Source organism: Thamnophis elegans, chromosome 17, assembly GCF_009769535.1.
Source record: "Thamnophis elegans isolate rThaEle1 chromosome 17, rThaEle1.pri, whole genome shotgun sequence".
Lineage (NCBI taxonomy): Eukaryota > Metazoa > Chordata > Lepidosauria > Squamata > Colubridae > Thamnophis > Thamnophis elegans.
In genome coordinates, this window is record NC_045557.1 from 1,873,862 (window position 1) to 1,888,440 (window position 14,579).

The 14,579-nt window shown below is 50.1% G+C and overlaps 1 protein-coding gene across 1 annotated transcript; it reads left to right on the forward strand.

Annotated features, from left to right (window-relative positions):
- The first annotated feature begins 204 nt into the window (after window positions 1–204).
- MCL1 (MCL1 apoptosis regulator, BCL2 family member) lies at window positions 205–6,577 on the forward strand. Its single transcript, XM_032233954.1, has 3 exons — window positions 205–938; window positions 3,047–3,294; window positions 3,732–6,577. The coding sequence occupies exons 1-3, from the start codon at window positions 278–280 to the stop codon at window positions 3,846–3,848; spliced, it is 1,026 nt and encodes a 341-aa protein (XP_032089845.1). The 5' UTR covers window positions 205–277; the 3' UTR covers window positions 3,849–6,577.
- The last annotated feature ends 8,002 nt before the right edge of the window (window positions 6,578–14,579 follow it).

Here is a 14,579-nt window from a genome sequence, read left to right on the forward strand (position 1 = left end):
AAAAACAACCACCTCCAATCCCGATTCTGATTGGCTACCCGGAACCTTTGCCCTCCCGCCCCCTCTCGGAGAGTGGAGGAGTCCCCTGCCCGTCCCTCCGCTGTATTCTGTCCCTGTTCATTCGCCGCCATCGGCCCCGCCCACTTCCCGTGCGTCGGCGGCGACGTCACGCGTCGGCCGGCATATATAACGGCCGCCCCGCGCGCGCGCCACTCCCCTCCTCCTCCTCTCCAGACGAAGACATCGCGCGCGCGTGAGAGGGAGCAGACCGGCCGCCATGTTCAACAAGAAGACGATGGTTTTGTATTGCGGCGGCTCTCCCGGATTGGCACCGGCCGCCCCTCAGTCTCCAGGCGGCGGCGGCGTGGTGGGCGTAGGAGGAGGTGATGGAAACGGCGCCGTAGGCGAAGGCGGCCTGGCTCTCCTTCCCGGCGGAATCCGAAGCGGCTGTGCGGGGCTGGGCTGCGCTGAGGGGCCTCGGGCGCTGATTGGCGGAGGGCGTCGCGCGGGGCCCCTCGCGCTGATTGGGCCCCAGGAGGCGGCGGCGCGAGCGCTGATTGGCCAGGCGGCGGCGGCGACCCCCGAAGACGAACTGGACGGGTTCGAGCCCGAGCCGGAGCTTCCCGCCGCCGCCTCCTCTTCCTCCTCCTCCTCCTGCGCCTCCTCCGCCGCCGCTTCCCCCACCACGCCCGGCCCCGTCGACCCGCTGCGCCAGGTGACGCTGGAGCTGGTGGCCTCCTACTTGCGGGAGGCGGCCGACCAGGAGACCCCCAAGCAAGACGGCGGTTGCGGCGGCGGCGGTGGGAAGTTCCTGCAGGGCCTGCTGGGCCGCTTCGGTCCCTGCGCCAGCGGCGAGGCGGAGACGGCGGCCCGGGCCCTGGAGACTCTGCGGAGGGTCTGCGACGACATCCGGGAGAAGCACCAGCTGGCCTTCCAAGGTGGGCCTCCTACCCCCCCCCCCCGCCTACTGCATTGGTGCTCCTGATGGGCTTTGTAGTCCTCTTCCCCCTCGCAGGGAAGGATGGGATTCGGGCTATGTGTGTGTGTGCAAATATTGAGGAAAAAAACTGCAATGCAAACAGAATTATTAGTTGGTCTAGTAATCCCCCCCCTCCCATTCCAAGGTGGGCCGCCAACCCCCCCCCTCCTCCTCCCCCCGCCTACTGCATTGGTGCTCCTGATGGGCTTTGTAGTCCTCTCCCCCCCCCCCTCGCAGGGAAGTAATTCCCCCCCTCACATTCCCCCCCAAAAGGACAGCAAGCCGGAGATGGGATTTGGGGAGGGGGTGAACATATTGATAAAAGTGCCACGCATCCAGAGAGTTGGCTTAGTCAGCCCCCATCCCGGTCTGGGACCACATCATGGGGAATCTCCAGCTGGCCTTCCAAGGTGGGCTGGCAATCCTTTCCTTCCCCCTGCTGCATTGGTGCTCCTGATGGGGTTTGTAGTCCCAGAGGGGCTTCCCCCCACCCCACCCCCCTCGCAAGGAAGGAGTGGATGGAATGCGGGCTGTGCAAATATTAAACTGCAATACAAACAGAAAGTTGGTCTGGCTAGCTTCCTCAAAGGGCAGCAAATATTGAGACACTGCAATGCAAACAGAAGGTTGGTCTAGTAAACCCTCCCCCTTCTCCCCCCTCCCCCCAAAAAGGACAAGCAAGGATTGGGGGTGAGATTTGGGGTGGGGGGTGCAAATATTGAGAAAGTGCCATGCATCCAGGGGGTTGGTCTAGTTAGCCCCACCCTGAAAAAGCATGGGATTGCAAAGGTGCACATATTTAACTGCAATGTAAACGGGAAAACTTGTCTAGTTAGTTCCCTCCCCCCCCCCCAAAAAGGGCAGCAGGCAGGGAGGCTTAGGGAGGGGTGCAAATATTAAGAAATTGCAGTGCATCCTGCTGAAAAGGCTGCAAGCAAGGGAGGATCGAGATGATGCGAGATATGCAGGAAGGGATGTAAAATATACTCTTTTTTTTGTTACATTCAGGGGTTCCCCTTTGGGGGAGGCCACCCTGGTAGCTGGGAAGGCTGTGTGTGGCCGGGGCTGCTGCAGGCCAGCCTGGCTTCTCTCTTTCCTTCTCTGTCCCTCCCCCTCCCCTTGTTTTTGCTGCAAGCAGTCATTGTGAAAGTATCAGCCTGCAGCAGAAAGGAAACTGCACTTTGTACTGTGGGGGGAGGAGGGGCGACCTTGCAGGCAGGCAGAGATGGAAAAAAAAATCTCATTATAGATTAGCTTTATCAGTGGCTTGTATCCTGCTGGGCCCAGCAAGTGAAAAATAGCTCATTGTAAACAGGGTGGTGTTTTAAAAAAAAACACACACACAGCAGAAGCTTCTCTAGCTAGCCAGGGTTTTTAATTCCCTTTGCTGGAGACAAAGTCAGCTGTGCTTTGCCTTTGGGGTGATTTTAGTGGAAGTGTTTGAAGTTTGGCAGCTTTTGAGTTTTCTTGATAAATGGGATGGATGGTTGCCGATGAGTTTCCAGGGTGATGTACGAGTGGGCAGCATCCTGGGCCATGACAGGCAGACACAGAACAGGCAGAGGGCTGGTCTCTACCCCTACAGCACAATAGTATTTGGCTGATTCATTGAATACTCTGGTAAGATTCATTGAATACTCTGGTAACCAATTTCATCGGCACCTGCTTCCCCGGAGGCTTAAAGCCTTCTGAATAATCCACTATACCACAGGGACTCTCCTCACCTGAATTCAAACTTCCTGAAGCTTTGAGAGATCGACTGGGGAATCCAGTTCTGCCTTAGCCTCTTACGTGGCACCATTTTGCAAGCTGAACTACAACTACAATACTCCTTTGCTTGGGACATCACTGGAGTTGAGAATTAGACACAGTACACACAATTACTTTTTCCTTTTAGTTCTAGTTGCTATATGGGTGAACTGTATCAGGGCTGACCATGTTTCTGGGGGGCTTTTCCCCCCCTCCCCTGGAAAAGAAAAATACCAGAGTTTGTTTTCAATATGTTTTTTTTCCTCTGACCTTTTGGTGGCACTTTGCCTAAAGCTCTTCCTTCCCTTCTTCATTCAGGAATGCTGAGGAAAGTGCAGATCGACAAAGCTGACGACTTGAAGGTTATGTCAGAAGTTGCAACGCAGGTTTTCAACGACGGCATAACAAACTGGGGGCGGATTGTGACTCTCATTTCTTTTGGTGCCTTTGTTGCCAAACACTTGAAGAGCATAAATCAGGAAAGCGGCATCAACACTTTGGCAGAGATTATCACGGAGGTGCTGGTGACGGAGAAGAGAGAGTGGCTGCTGCATCACAACGGCTGGGTGAGTAAGATTCCTGGCCTTTGGGAGGTTCCCTTCCTTCTTCTTCCTCCTTATGACGGACAGGGAGGGCGGGGGAGGAAACTTCAGCTGCGCTAGTTGTCCAGACACAAAAATCCTGCTTAAAAAACTGGATTATGGGGTGTGCCTCATCAAAACAGGAGCTGGTGTTCTTTGACACGTAGAGGCAGTGATTGCATGACCAACTTCCCTGTTCCCCCAAGAGGCTTTCTAGAGGAGGGGCTCCTGGGGTGTATGGAAGGCTTAAGTTCTCCTCTGAAGGGGTTTGAAATAAGAGGTCACATTCGATGGGAATTCCAGTTAATTCGCTCCTCTCTTCAGGCGAGACCCGCTTTGCTTGCTTTCCGTGGTTTCCTGAAGCTGCCCGGTGCTGCTGTTGCCTGTCTCAAAGCCATTAACGGTACCATTCTTTCTTTTAGGAGGGCTTTGTTAAATTCTTCCATGTAGAGGACCTGGAAGGCAGCATCAGAAACATTCTGGTGGCTTTTGCGGGCGTGGCTGGCCTAGGAGCGAGCTTGGCTTACTTGATCCGGTGAACCAAAAAAAAGGGGGGGCTCACCCGAGTGGAGCTTAGCTTGGACTCCTGCTGTGAGTAGAAAACTGAGCTGTTCTCCTCTTGCCAAGCGGGAAGCGAGACAGCTGGAATTCCCCAAGAAGGACTCCTATGAACTGTCCCGGGATAGAAGGCAGCTCAGCAAGGAGGTCTTACAAACGGAAGCCGCTTTTGCCAAGGGAAGAAACGTGGGGACTCTGCTTCACTCACACGAAGCTAGAAGGACTGTGCAGGAGGAGGAGGAGGTGCGCTTGGACTGGCCAGGAGGAGAGACAGTTGGCTGAACTGAGCAGTGAGTGATCTGTTTGCACAGGGCGACAATCGTGGCCCTTCCGCCTTGGAGAATACCGCTGGGGCTGAAGTACGGAGGGGTGTTTGGGCCCCCTAAGCACTTCCTGGTCATCTCTGGGAAATGCCTTGAACTGTTTGGCAGATGCAGGCAACGTGTTTATTGCCCCATCGCTGAGAGAAAAGGTGTCCCTTCAGCCGCTCATCATCAACACATCGTATTCTAAAGGGCTGGCTGTTATTTTTCCCCCCCATTTTTTCATCTTTCTTTCCACTGCCCTCCTTTTGAAAGCGTTACACTGCCATTAAGCGCCTCCCCCACCCCCCCTTTACACACTTAGCTGCTCCCTGCAGTGGAGCTCAGCCCGCAACCGTGATAAACTTCACCTGGGACCGATGAAGCCTGCAGAATGCGTCCACCCTTGAAGCCGCTTTTTTATCTTTTGAGAACGATTGCGAAGAGGTTTTGGTTTTTTCCTTAAAACATGATCAGTTTGGATTTGATTGGACTCTTTGATTGGTTTCCACACACAGCCCCATCTGCATATCCTGGGCATTTCAGAAAACCTCATCCATCCAAGTCAACAAGTTTATCCATGTGACTGTACTGGACAGCTTAAGACTCCTCCTTTCCTTCCCTCCCTCCCTCTTGGGAAGAAAAAGGAGCCCTTTGGGGTTTTCCATTGCCCTGCTTTACTTCTTTTTCTTTTTTTTGATGCCCGCGTTGATCTTAAAGGATGCTTTTTTTTTTAAAAAAAAAAGCTAAACTTGCACATGAATGTCATTTATCCTGTAAGAAAGCAAAATAACATGCGTGAATTAGCAGTGTGAGATCACACACACACACACACATTCTAATCTGGGCAGCTTCCTGGGTGACCTCCAGATGTTTCTGGAAGGATGCCTGATGGCCTTTTCTAAAACCCTTGAGGATGAAACAGTTCATAAGCTGAGTTTTCTTTGATTCCCCCCCCCCCTTTTATTCAGGAGAATGGCTTCAGTTCACAGGAGCAGGAGTTTTAATTTGCAGTCTAGAATTGCTTTTAGTTTTCCCTGCGCATCAGTCTAGGCCAGGAGTATCCAGCCATAGCCACTTTAATAACCGTAGGACTTCAAATAGCTGGGGGATTCTGGGAGTTGAAGTCCAGAAGTCTTCAAGTGGCCAGGGTTGGACACCCCTCTTGGCGAGGTGCTGGAAGATCTGCTTGTTTACATAAACCGTCTTAATAAAAAACCCCTTCAGTGATTCTCACCAGGTGAGGAGGCCTTTCTGTTAATACAGAAACCCGAAGTGTTTGTTTTCGTTTTTTGTGGCTGAATGATCGCCCCTTGTTCTTCCTTTCCTCCCCCTTTAATGTTGCCAGGCGATTCGTTGGTAGACCAGGCTTAAAACCTTGGCCTGGCTTCCCTTCGGTGGGGATGGAGAGGCAGGGCTGGAGATGCGCTCTTAAGAATAGAAGTAGCCAGCTTCAGGGATGTGGGACGAAGCCTTCTTTCTTCGTTCAGGGTGGTCTAAATTCTGGCTAGGGTCCGACCTGTGACTTGCACCTCATTGTTTCCAAACGGCTGTTCTGCGAGCACTTGAGCTGGTTAAAAAGGCATGGCAGGGATGTGCAAGGAAATTAAAACATTCCACACAAGTTCAGCTGCCCCCTTTTGTTTGCCCCAGAAATGTGGCTGAGGAAGAAAAACTCAAGAGTTTTTTCTAGGGAAGTATTTTACATAGGGACTAACAGAACCAGCCTATTGCAATGCCTTGTGGGGGGTTTACTGGCAGAGTATGCAAAGTCCCCTCCCTTTCCTTAGAAATATGCAAAATGGCACTTCTCCAAAGCTCTGTTTACAAATGCTGGTGCCCTGTGTGTGTGTGTGTGTGTGTGTGTGTGTGTGTGTGTCTCAACTGGGGTTTTCTTGTCCAACCAAACAGGCAGTGCCGGAGTTTCCCCATTTTCACACGATTGCAAGGGAGACCTGGTGGTGTTGGCCTGTCCTCTTCCCTCCTGTCTGACCCCATTTTGACTCAAACCCCAGTAGCTGTGAATGTGTCTCTGGTGAGAATCCAGAGGGAACCTGTTCTATTTTAATAAGGACCCTGAGCCTGTGGTTCCTTCTGGCAGATCAGGAGAAGCCATCCCAAACCATGGGAGTTCTCTTGTCACCCCCACTTGGTTGCTGGGCTACTGGGTTAACTTCTCTTTTTGTGATAGGGAAGAGTTGCAGGTAGAGAAAGCCAGAGAGAGGTTTATTCTGAAATCCTTGACCTCAATAAAGCCCAAGTTTGCCAGCAACATGGAGGCCTTACTGATTCGTACCCTGCCTGCCCACATTCCCCCCAGGCAGAATCACTGCTTTGCAACATAGCAACAGAGTGTTTAATATATGTGCTTGAATGTTCCTCTGAATTAAATTAATTTAACCCTTCAAGTTGTTGGTAATGTTATATATATATATATAGGGCAGGCTTCCCCTGTCTCCTTAGAATGTCCTGCTTTGATGAAGCAGAGGAATGTATTTGTCTGAATATCGCAAATGTTCTTTTGGGAATTGACCATAAAAAGTTCACGTATTGGTAGATTCTTAATCCAGCGAGGTTCTTTGAAGTATTCCACACGCACAGCCCACTTCCCCTCCAGCTTGTACTGCTCCTTGGTGTAACTGACAGATGGGTGCCTTTTCCTTTACTCTGATATTTATAAATTTGTCAGTTTTGCAATAAGTAGATGGGTGTTCTGGAAATGACTGATGGGTGTGATGCGGTGACGTTTTTTGAGCAAAGGTCATATATACTTCCAGCAAAGCAGATGGCAGAATTGCCAGTCCCTTGGGAGGATGCAAATTGGTTCAGCTTTTAGGCAAAAAATAAAAGATTGCTTGCTCTGCAGCTCAGAAAGATTTACCCGAAGCGATCAAGGGCGGCATTCACCCTCATGAATAGGAGGAAACCAGATTAAGGAACTCCAGCAGCACCGACACCATAACCATTTCCCCTTTCTGCTTTTCATGGGCCCACACACCCAATTCACTGCGGAAGAGTCAGCTCTCAAGGTCTAAATGGAAAGGAGAGGGGGGAAAAAACCCCACTTCAATGGCAGTCAGCAAAACCGAAGGGGGAAGAACTGATGTGTTGTTTTAGGACGAGGGGAAAAATGTTAAACTTCAGAAAGAACAAATCATTCAGGATCAGCTGCAGTAAAGCCAAACTGCTTTCGAATGAGACTTCAATGATTTGGTGACACAGGGCAAAGTGAGTCACTGAAGAAGACAGCGAACGATTGATTGTTGAAAACATTGTTAGGCCCCCAAAGAATCTGAACAATATTTTCTCTTTCATAAACCGGTCCCTGAACGGAGGTTTGCTGTTAAAATACCCACCCTCCTTAATCTCTGAAAATGAAGTTAATTAAGTGTTGTTGTTGTTAACTTCACAGGTTCCTTCTTTCCTCTCCCCACAATTTAATTAAAGCCGATGAAAATTGGGGCTTGGGCACTAATGAATCACCTGCTGAAAATCCCCACTTCTCTGGATTTCCTAGAGCAGATCCGAAATAGAGAGACGGGGTGGAGCCAGAGTTGTTTATCCTGATGAATTCCCATTCCTTTTATTGGGGAAAAGACATGGTTTGGGGTGGGTGGGGAGGCTGGCTCCTTTGTCGAAGCTCTCTGGGAACCATGTGGGTGGCCTCTTCCATTTCCTGGGCTCTGGTCCCAAAACCTCCAGCAATGCCCTTGTTAGAATTGTTCTCGAAAGCGAGGACGATAATGATAATGAACTTAGAAAACCGTGTTGTTGTTTTGGAAAGCTGTGAAACTCCACTTCCTGGCCCCTCTGGCTTTTAAGAGCTCCCATGGTGGGGAGGGTCTGAAACCCTGAGCAGATGGCTGAGCCCAGCCTTCTTCTGTCCAAGGCCCAGGCTGTTTCTCCCCCCCCCCCCAATTTCCCTTTCTTGCCCCCTTGATCCAGGGTTCGAGACAATTCATAAAGGATCCCCCTGTCTTTTTCATGGCGGCTTTAGCACAGCTGCTTTCTACTTTCTGTTCCTGAAAGGCAGGGAGAGGGGAAAAACACCCCCCCTCCCAATAGCTGGGCAAATGTTTAAGGCCATTCTTGTCTGGTGAAGTCATCGCTGGTGGCTTTTCCTGTAATAAGAGGCCTTGCAAATAAATAAATGAAAGAGAAGCTTTTATCCCAGGGAAGGGAAAGGAAAGGAAAGGGGGGGCAGTCAGCCAGTCCTCCAGCACAGCTGCCTCCAGAGAGGGAAACCTCCCTGCTGGAATTGGTTCCCCCCCTTTAGCTTTAGTCTGGGTTAGGATTTCCAGGTGGGATTCATTATTCCTTACCTCCCCCCCCCCCTCCGCCTTTCCCCGAAACTTTAATCCAGCATTCGATTTGTTTTGAGGATTGCTGATTGGCATGTTTTTATTTTAGCAAGTCCCCCTGCTTTCTTTCTGATAGCAGAAGTCAAAAGCAGAAATGGGGCCTGTGTTGGCCAGCTGTTTCGGGGAACTGGCCTTCCAGATCTAGCAGACTCCATTGTCAAATAGTGGAAGTTTATCTGCTCGAAGTTCCTCTCCCAAGAGCCATTCAGAAGGAGCCGTGCTAATTCATCCCTCTCTCTCTCTCTCTGTGTTTGCCAGTTCCTCTTTTGCTCTTCCTCTCTACAGTATCCTTTTTTGCATCATCCTACAGCCCCGCTTCCTCGGCTAGTCACACAGTTCACAAAATCCTCACTGACCAGCCACAAGGGCTGTTGCCTTCCCCTAAGGTGCCAAGTCACAAATGGCGCATGGGGTGAAGCACCAGGCCCCAAAAGTTATAACCTGTCATGATTTGGTAGTTTCCCCCCACCCTGAGCTTCCAGCAATGTTCGCCCTTTTCTTTGCCTACTGGGATAGAAGTAAAGAAAATAGTTGGCTTTTTCTACTTCTGTCTGGCTCCTAGCTGAAAGTTGCCAGCAGCGTCCAGATGTTTTGTGGGGCAAAAGTTCTTTGGGGGCGGGGGTGGTGGTTTCCTTTCCAGGAAATGATGAGTAAGCTCCCCCTGTGACTTCTAAGCCTTTTCCCAAATAGCCAAGCGATAGGATGTGACCTCCAGCTGCCTTTGCATCCTTAGAGATAAGAACTCTTCACTGAGTGACCCGTCACGTCTTTAAAAGGAAAAAAAAACCAGCCCAGAAAGTCTGACTGAGCCTTTGAAGGTTTCCAAAAGGGTCTTGTGGGCAGAGACCTGCATTCTTCAATCCTATCTAGGTCTCAAAAGAGAAGATGCTTTGGGTGGCCCCGAAATCTGTTTTTCTGTTTATAATTAACAGGCAGGACTTGCTGGGAGGTTGGGAAATGAATCTTGGCTATTTTCTTGGAGTTGTGCTGCTGCTTTTCCGGTGACCGGGGTCTTCCACTGCCTCCCACCACATCCCTTCCCCAAACTTTCAATATGGTCAGATTCCTCTGGTTTTTTTTTAAATCTTCCTTGGAAATCTGCACATCTGTTTAAGAAGTTCCTGAAAGCAACTTACTTTCTTCTTTCTTTTTCTTTCGAGACCTGGGATCTCCTTGTCGCCGGATCCTTCATCCAAGCGATCCCATGTGGGGGGGCAGGATCCCCAGGGAGAGATAATTCAGGGCAAACGATGGATCCAATGAAGGAAATGGACGAGCAGAATCTATTCTCTGCTTAAACCATATGTGAGCCATCTTTGGCTGGCAGGAAGCCATAAAAACAGCCTTTATCAGCCACCGTGGGCCATTCCTGTGGCCTTGCCCTGTGTCCTTTCCACATATCCCCAATATCATGTCATAAATTCATAAAAAGTTTTCACAGTTGACCGGGGGCAAAGTGCCCTGGGGTGAGCCCAGTCCAGTTGCCTTTATCACCAGAAGTGATATTTGAACTTTGCTGAGAACCGAAACTCTCCTCTCCTCTCTTGGTCCCTCCCAAGCATAGCTTGAAAAAACGCCGTTTTAGATTCATTCTCCTCTGTGAGAGAGAGAAATAAAACTTCTTTTATAGTGGTTATTTTAGTGTTTCTTCCCACGGAGAAAAAAGTTTTCCTTCCTTGAGCAAACTGATTCTTCCTGATCTGAGACTGGACGGAAGAATTTGCAGTTATCCGGGGTTAAAGTCCTTGCTGAACAAGTAGTCTTTTGTCTGGTTGTTTTCTTTCTATTTTGCTTTTGAAATTGGAGACGGGGAAAAGGCAGTGCGGGCCCATGAAGTTCTGATAGGGTTATCTATGCACCTTGTCCTTGAATCACTGAAGCAAAGGCCCCCTCAGTTTCCTTGTTGTGTATTTCCCTTTAGTGGGAAAAATCTGAAAACGGCTGTGAAACTCTTACAAGGAGATGGGATTTTCTCCGCAAAGATGAGGGGGAGGAAAGCCGTTTTAGACCACATTTTTGCCACTGTTCGGGTCTGTTCGGAGGGGACATTAGTCTGAATTCTAAGAAATGAAGTCCCAACACATCTGAATTTAAAGAAAAAAAACATCTCCGTAGAATGAAGCCGAAGGATAAAACTGTTTTGTGTTTATGCGTTTAAAAAACAACAACACGTCATTCCACAATTGCACATTAAATCCCTTTTAATTCACGGAAAGTTGTTTTGTGTCAGACGGAGTCCGCTTTCAACCTCTCTAGAGAAAGCCTGAAAAACTTCAGGAGAATTTAGTTGGGCTACTTAAATACTGGGATGAAAGGCTGGCAATTGTGATATTTTAATAGGCTCCAAATTGACACCTAACCCCGACTGAAAGATCCCTTAAGACAGGAGGTCCTTGGCTCATCTCTGCCCATCCTTTCCATGTCTCCCACCGAGTGGGAGTTGGCCAAATAAGGACAGATAGTAATTTACAAAACTCCCGCAAGCATCCTAGGGATCGTAGCAACTATGTGGGCCTGGCCGAGGAGCCACTCTTCTCCTCCAGGCCGGTTGTCGAGATCGGACTTGTTTTGCAGACTTGATGCAAATTAAAAAAAAGATGGCGCCCTTCGTGGTCTTCGTCCCCCATGGGGTTGAACAGAACGTCGTTCCTTCTGGAATCGGACGGTTAGTTTGAACGAATCAACTTCTCGGCTTTTCCTCGAATTTACAGGAATTAGGAGGACGCCTTTTTCTTAGAAGTTTTCAGGCAACATGGGAAGACAACAACAACGGCCTTTCATTTCGGGGAACCGTCTCAAGGAAGCTTATCAGTCAGACCCAGGAGGCCCCTGCTGGGGAGAGGGGAGAGGGGAGAGGACCGGGCCACATTGCGGGCACCGTGACGCTGCAGGAAACTCGCCGGCGGCTCAAGATGGCAACGGTTTGGTGTGCTCAAAAAGTGTGAACGGGGCACAGTTGCCATCATTGTTCCTTGCCAAGGTTCCCTGCCTCCACTACATCCAGGGCAAAACTTGAGTTTTCACACTTATTCCCCCACCCCCCCTTTCTAGCCCTCTTATTTCCTGTGATTCAGGAAATGCGATGTTTCAAAAGTTCCCAGCTTGGTTACACTTCCTGCTCCCCCCGAGTGGGTTTTTTTCTCAGTTTCATGCGAGTTTCTTCCCCGCTTTGGCTCCCATGACGGGCGTTGGGAGAGAGGCGCAAAAAAAAAACGGGCGACTTTTTTCCCCGTGAACTGAAAGAGTGGAGATTTTTATTTCTCGGAAAGGCGAAGATGCTGAAACCAAGTTTCAGTTGTGGGTCCGAGGGAGCCGAGCCTGCTTTTGTGCTTCCCTGCCATCTGTTCTCCCACAGGCCCTCCCTCTGCTGCCCACAGCTGGCTGCGTCTCAGGGCAGCTGGTCCGTCTGTTTTGGCACACGGACAGGATCCGTCCATTGGGCGCTTCCTCCTTGACGGGGCGCGGCGGGGGGGGGATCCATCTTTTGAAAGATGATCACTGGCTTGGACTTGTCCATGCAGAGAGCAAGTGCGTTTGTGTGCGTGTGTGTTTGTCTTGCTAATCGGCCAATAATTCTGCATGACGGAAACCCTGGGTGCCTAGAATATAAACACAGCTGGTCCTTGACTTACAACCGTTTGAAGTTAACAACAGCACTGGAAGAAGCGAATTCGGTTTTTCACACTTAACCACCGTTGCGGCATCTCCCATGTTCAAAATTTGGATGCTTGGCAACTGCTTCGTATTTGTGACAGTTGCAGAGTGTTGCGACCTTTTGACAACCAAAGCCAGTGGGGAAGGCAGATTCACTTAACAACGCTGTTACCAGCTTAACGGCCGCGGTGATTCCCTTAACAACTGCAGCAAGAAAGTTCGCAACGGGGGGACGGAACTCACTTAACGAATGTTTCCCTTAGCAGCAGCAATTCTGAGCTCAATGGCGGTCATAAGTTGGGAACCACCTGTAATATGCAAGTCAAAATATGACCCAAAATGGGGAGAAGACCCCTTGAAAGTGGATAATGTGCTTAAAACCTCCCTTTAACAAAATTTGTGGGTCCCCCTCCACACACCCGTGCCCTCCATCTCCCCATCTTTTCAAATACAAGTGGCTTTCTTTCCAACCACAGCTAGGGTCACACAGTCGTGCGAGGGTGGTCTTAAAAGTTGCCAAGTCTGGGGGGGGGGGGGAAAGAGACCAAGGGGTCTTGGTCCGGGACCTCTTGCAGCCCGAGAGAGAAATGCAGTGAGGTGACGCCAGCCAGTAAAAATTCAAGATGCCCTCGAACAATTGTGCCAGGCAGGAGAGAAGCAGCTTGCGCCGCCTTCAGCCCCAGTCCTGTTTTCACTCCACAAGCTGTGAATGGAACTGAAAATACAGCTGTGGAGACAAATTAAAATAAAAGCTGTGGCTGGCTGGGACCGGTTGCAGCCAGCCAGGTTGACCTCTGCGTATGTGTGTGTGTTTGTGTGTCTGCCCACCCGGCCTGTTCAGGCATAAAATGCTCAGCCTGTCCTGGCAATTGATGCCCCCTTCCTCTGCACGTAGGCAGAAGGACCCCCCCCCCACCTCCCACTTAATGACCACGTGAGGCCTGGAATGCAACCTTGGGGTCTCCTCCCACGGCTGCCCACCTACCGAGCCTGGAGATGAATTGGGAGTGGGGTGGGGGGGGGGTTCCTGCAAGAGTTGCTTTCCCTCCCCCTCCCAGCCAAGGACCCTCATTCCTGGGGAGGGGGGTTTATTTCCTCTCTGCAGGGACCCTCCTCTTAAAATGTGTTTGTTGTCTGCCTGGTTTTCTCTAAACTTTCCAAAGTTTACAGAGCAGTCATGCCTCTAATATGTGTGTGTGTGTGTGTGTGTGTGTGTGTGTTTGTGTGTACTTTACATCCTGTTCTCCAGAAAAGGAGCTTTTAAGACAAACTTCCTCCACCAAGGAGGCCCGGCTGATTTGAGACCCACAGTGTCTCAAATGGGCTTGTTTTGAAATCAATTTATTCTGTGTCGCTCACACGCCTTCCCTTGAATTGCCTAAGGGATCCTACGGGATTCTCATTGGCTGGCTTATCTTTGTAAATACCACCCAAAATAACTTGGATTTAAACTGGTATGTTAGTTGATTTTTTTATTACGAGACGTTGGCAAAAGTGGGTTACTTCCTGTGTCAGCACCTCCTCTCTCTCTCTGATCTGTTATCGTCAGTTTCCATAATCTGAAAAGTTGGGTAGAAATTGAAATGGCCATCCTCAGCCCAAACACCCCAACGTTACCCTCTCTTATTTCCTAAACCTTTATTTTTTTTTGGCCTTTTTCAGCTTCTTCCTTAAATCTCTCCCCGCCTCCCCTTCCTTCCCTAATCCGCACGGCTGTTGGGGAAGTTAACGTCTCATGCTCCAGCTGGCACAAACGTCACCTGCCCTTTGGGCCAACGGGGAGTGATTCACCGCCGCCCCACAGAACAATCTGTTTCCTCCATGCACAAATATTTGGGTTTGCTCTTGGCAATAGGAGGGAAACTCCTGCCTTCCTTTTCAAAAACACGAGAGGATCTCAGGATCCCTGTTTGTTTCTGCGGCCGTCAAGCCAGTGGTGATAACCGAAATGTGGTTGTTGGGTAGGGAACAAAACAAAACAAAGCTGGATTTAGACCGGGGAGTCCCTGCCCCGGATAATCCTTCCCCCACCCTGAATGAACCATAGCCTTTATCGAGCACTTCGTCAGCCCAGAGGTTGGCCAAGCACTCGGTTCAGCCAGGTGTGGAGAAGTGGACTCAAGCACACCTGGGTACACCTGCCATCCTCCCTCCCTCTCCCTCTCTTCCTCCCTCCCTCTGTCTTGCTCTCTCTGTATCTCTGTCTTTCTCTGTCTTTATCTCTGTCTTTGATTGACTCTCTGTGTATCTGTCTCTGTCTCTCTCTGTCTCTTTCTCTCTGTATCTCTGTCTCTTTCTCTGTATCTCTCACTCTCTCTGTCTGTATCTCTCTCTGTCTCTTCAACTCTTCAACATGCTCAGCCAGGGACCCAGCACAGAGGCCGGATGGGGCATT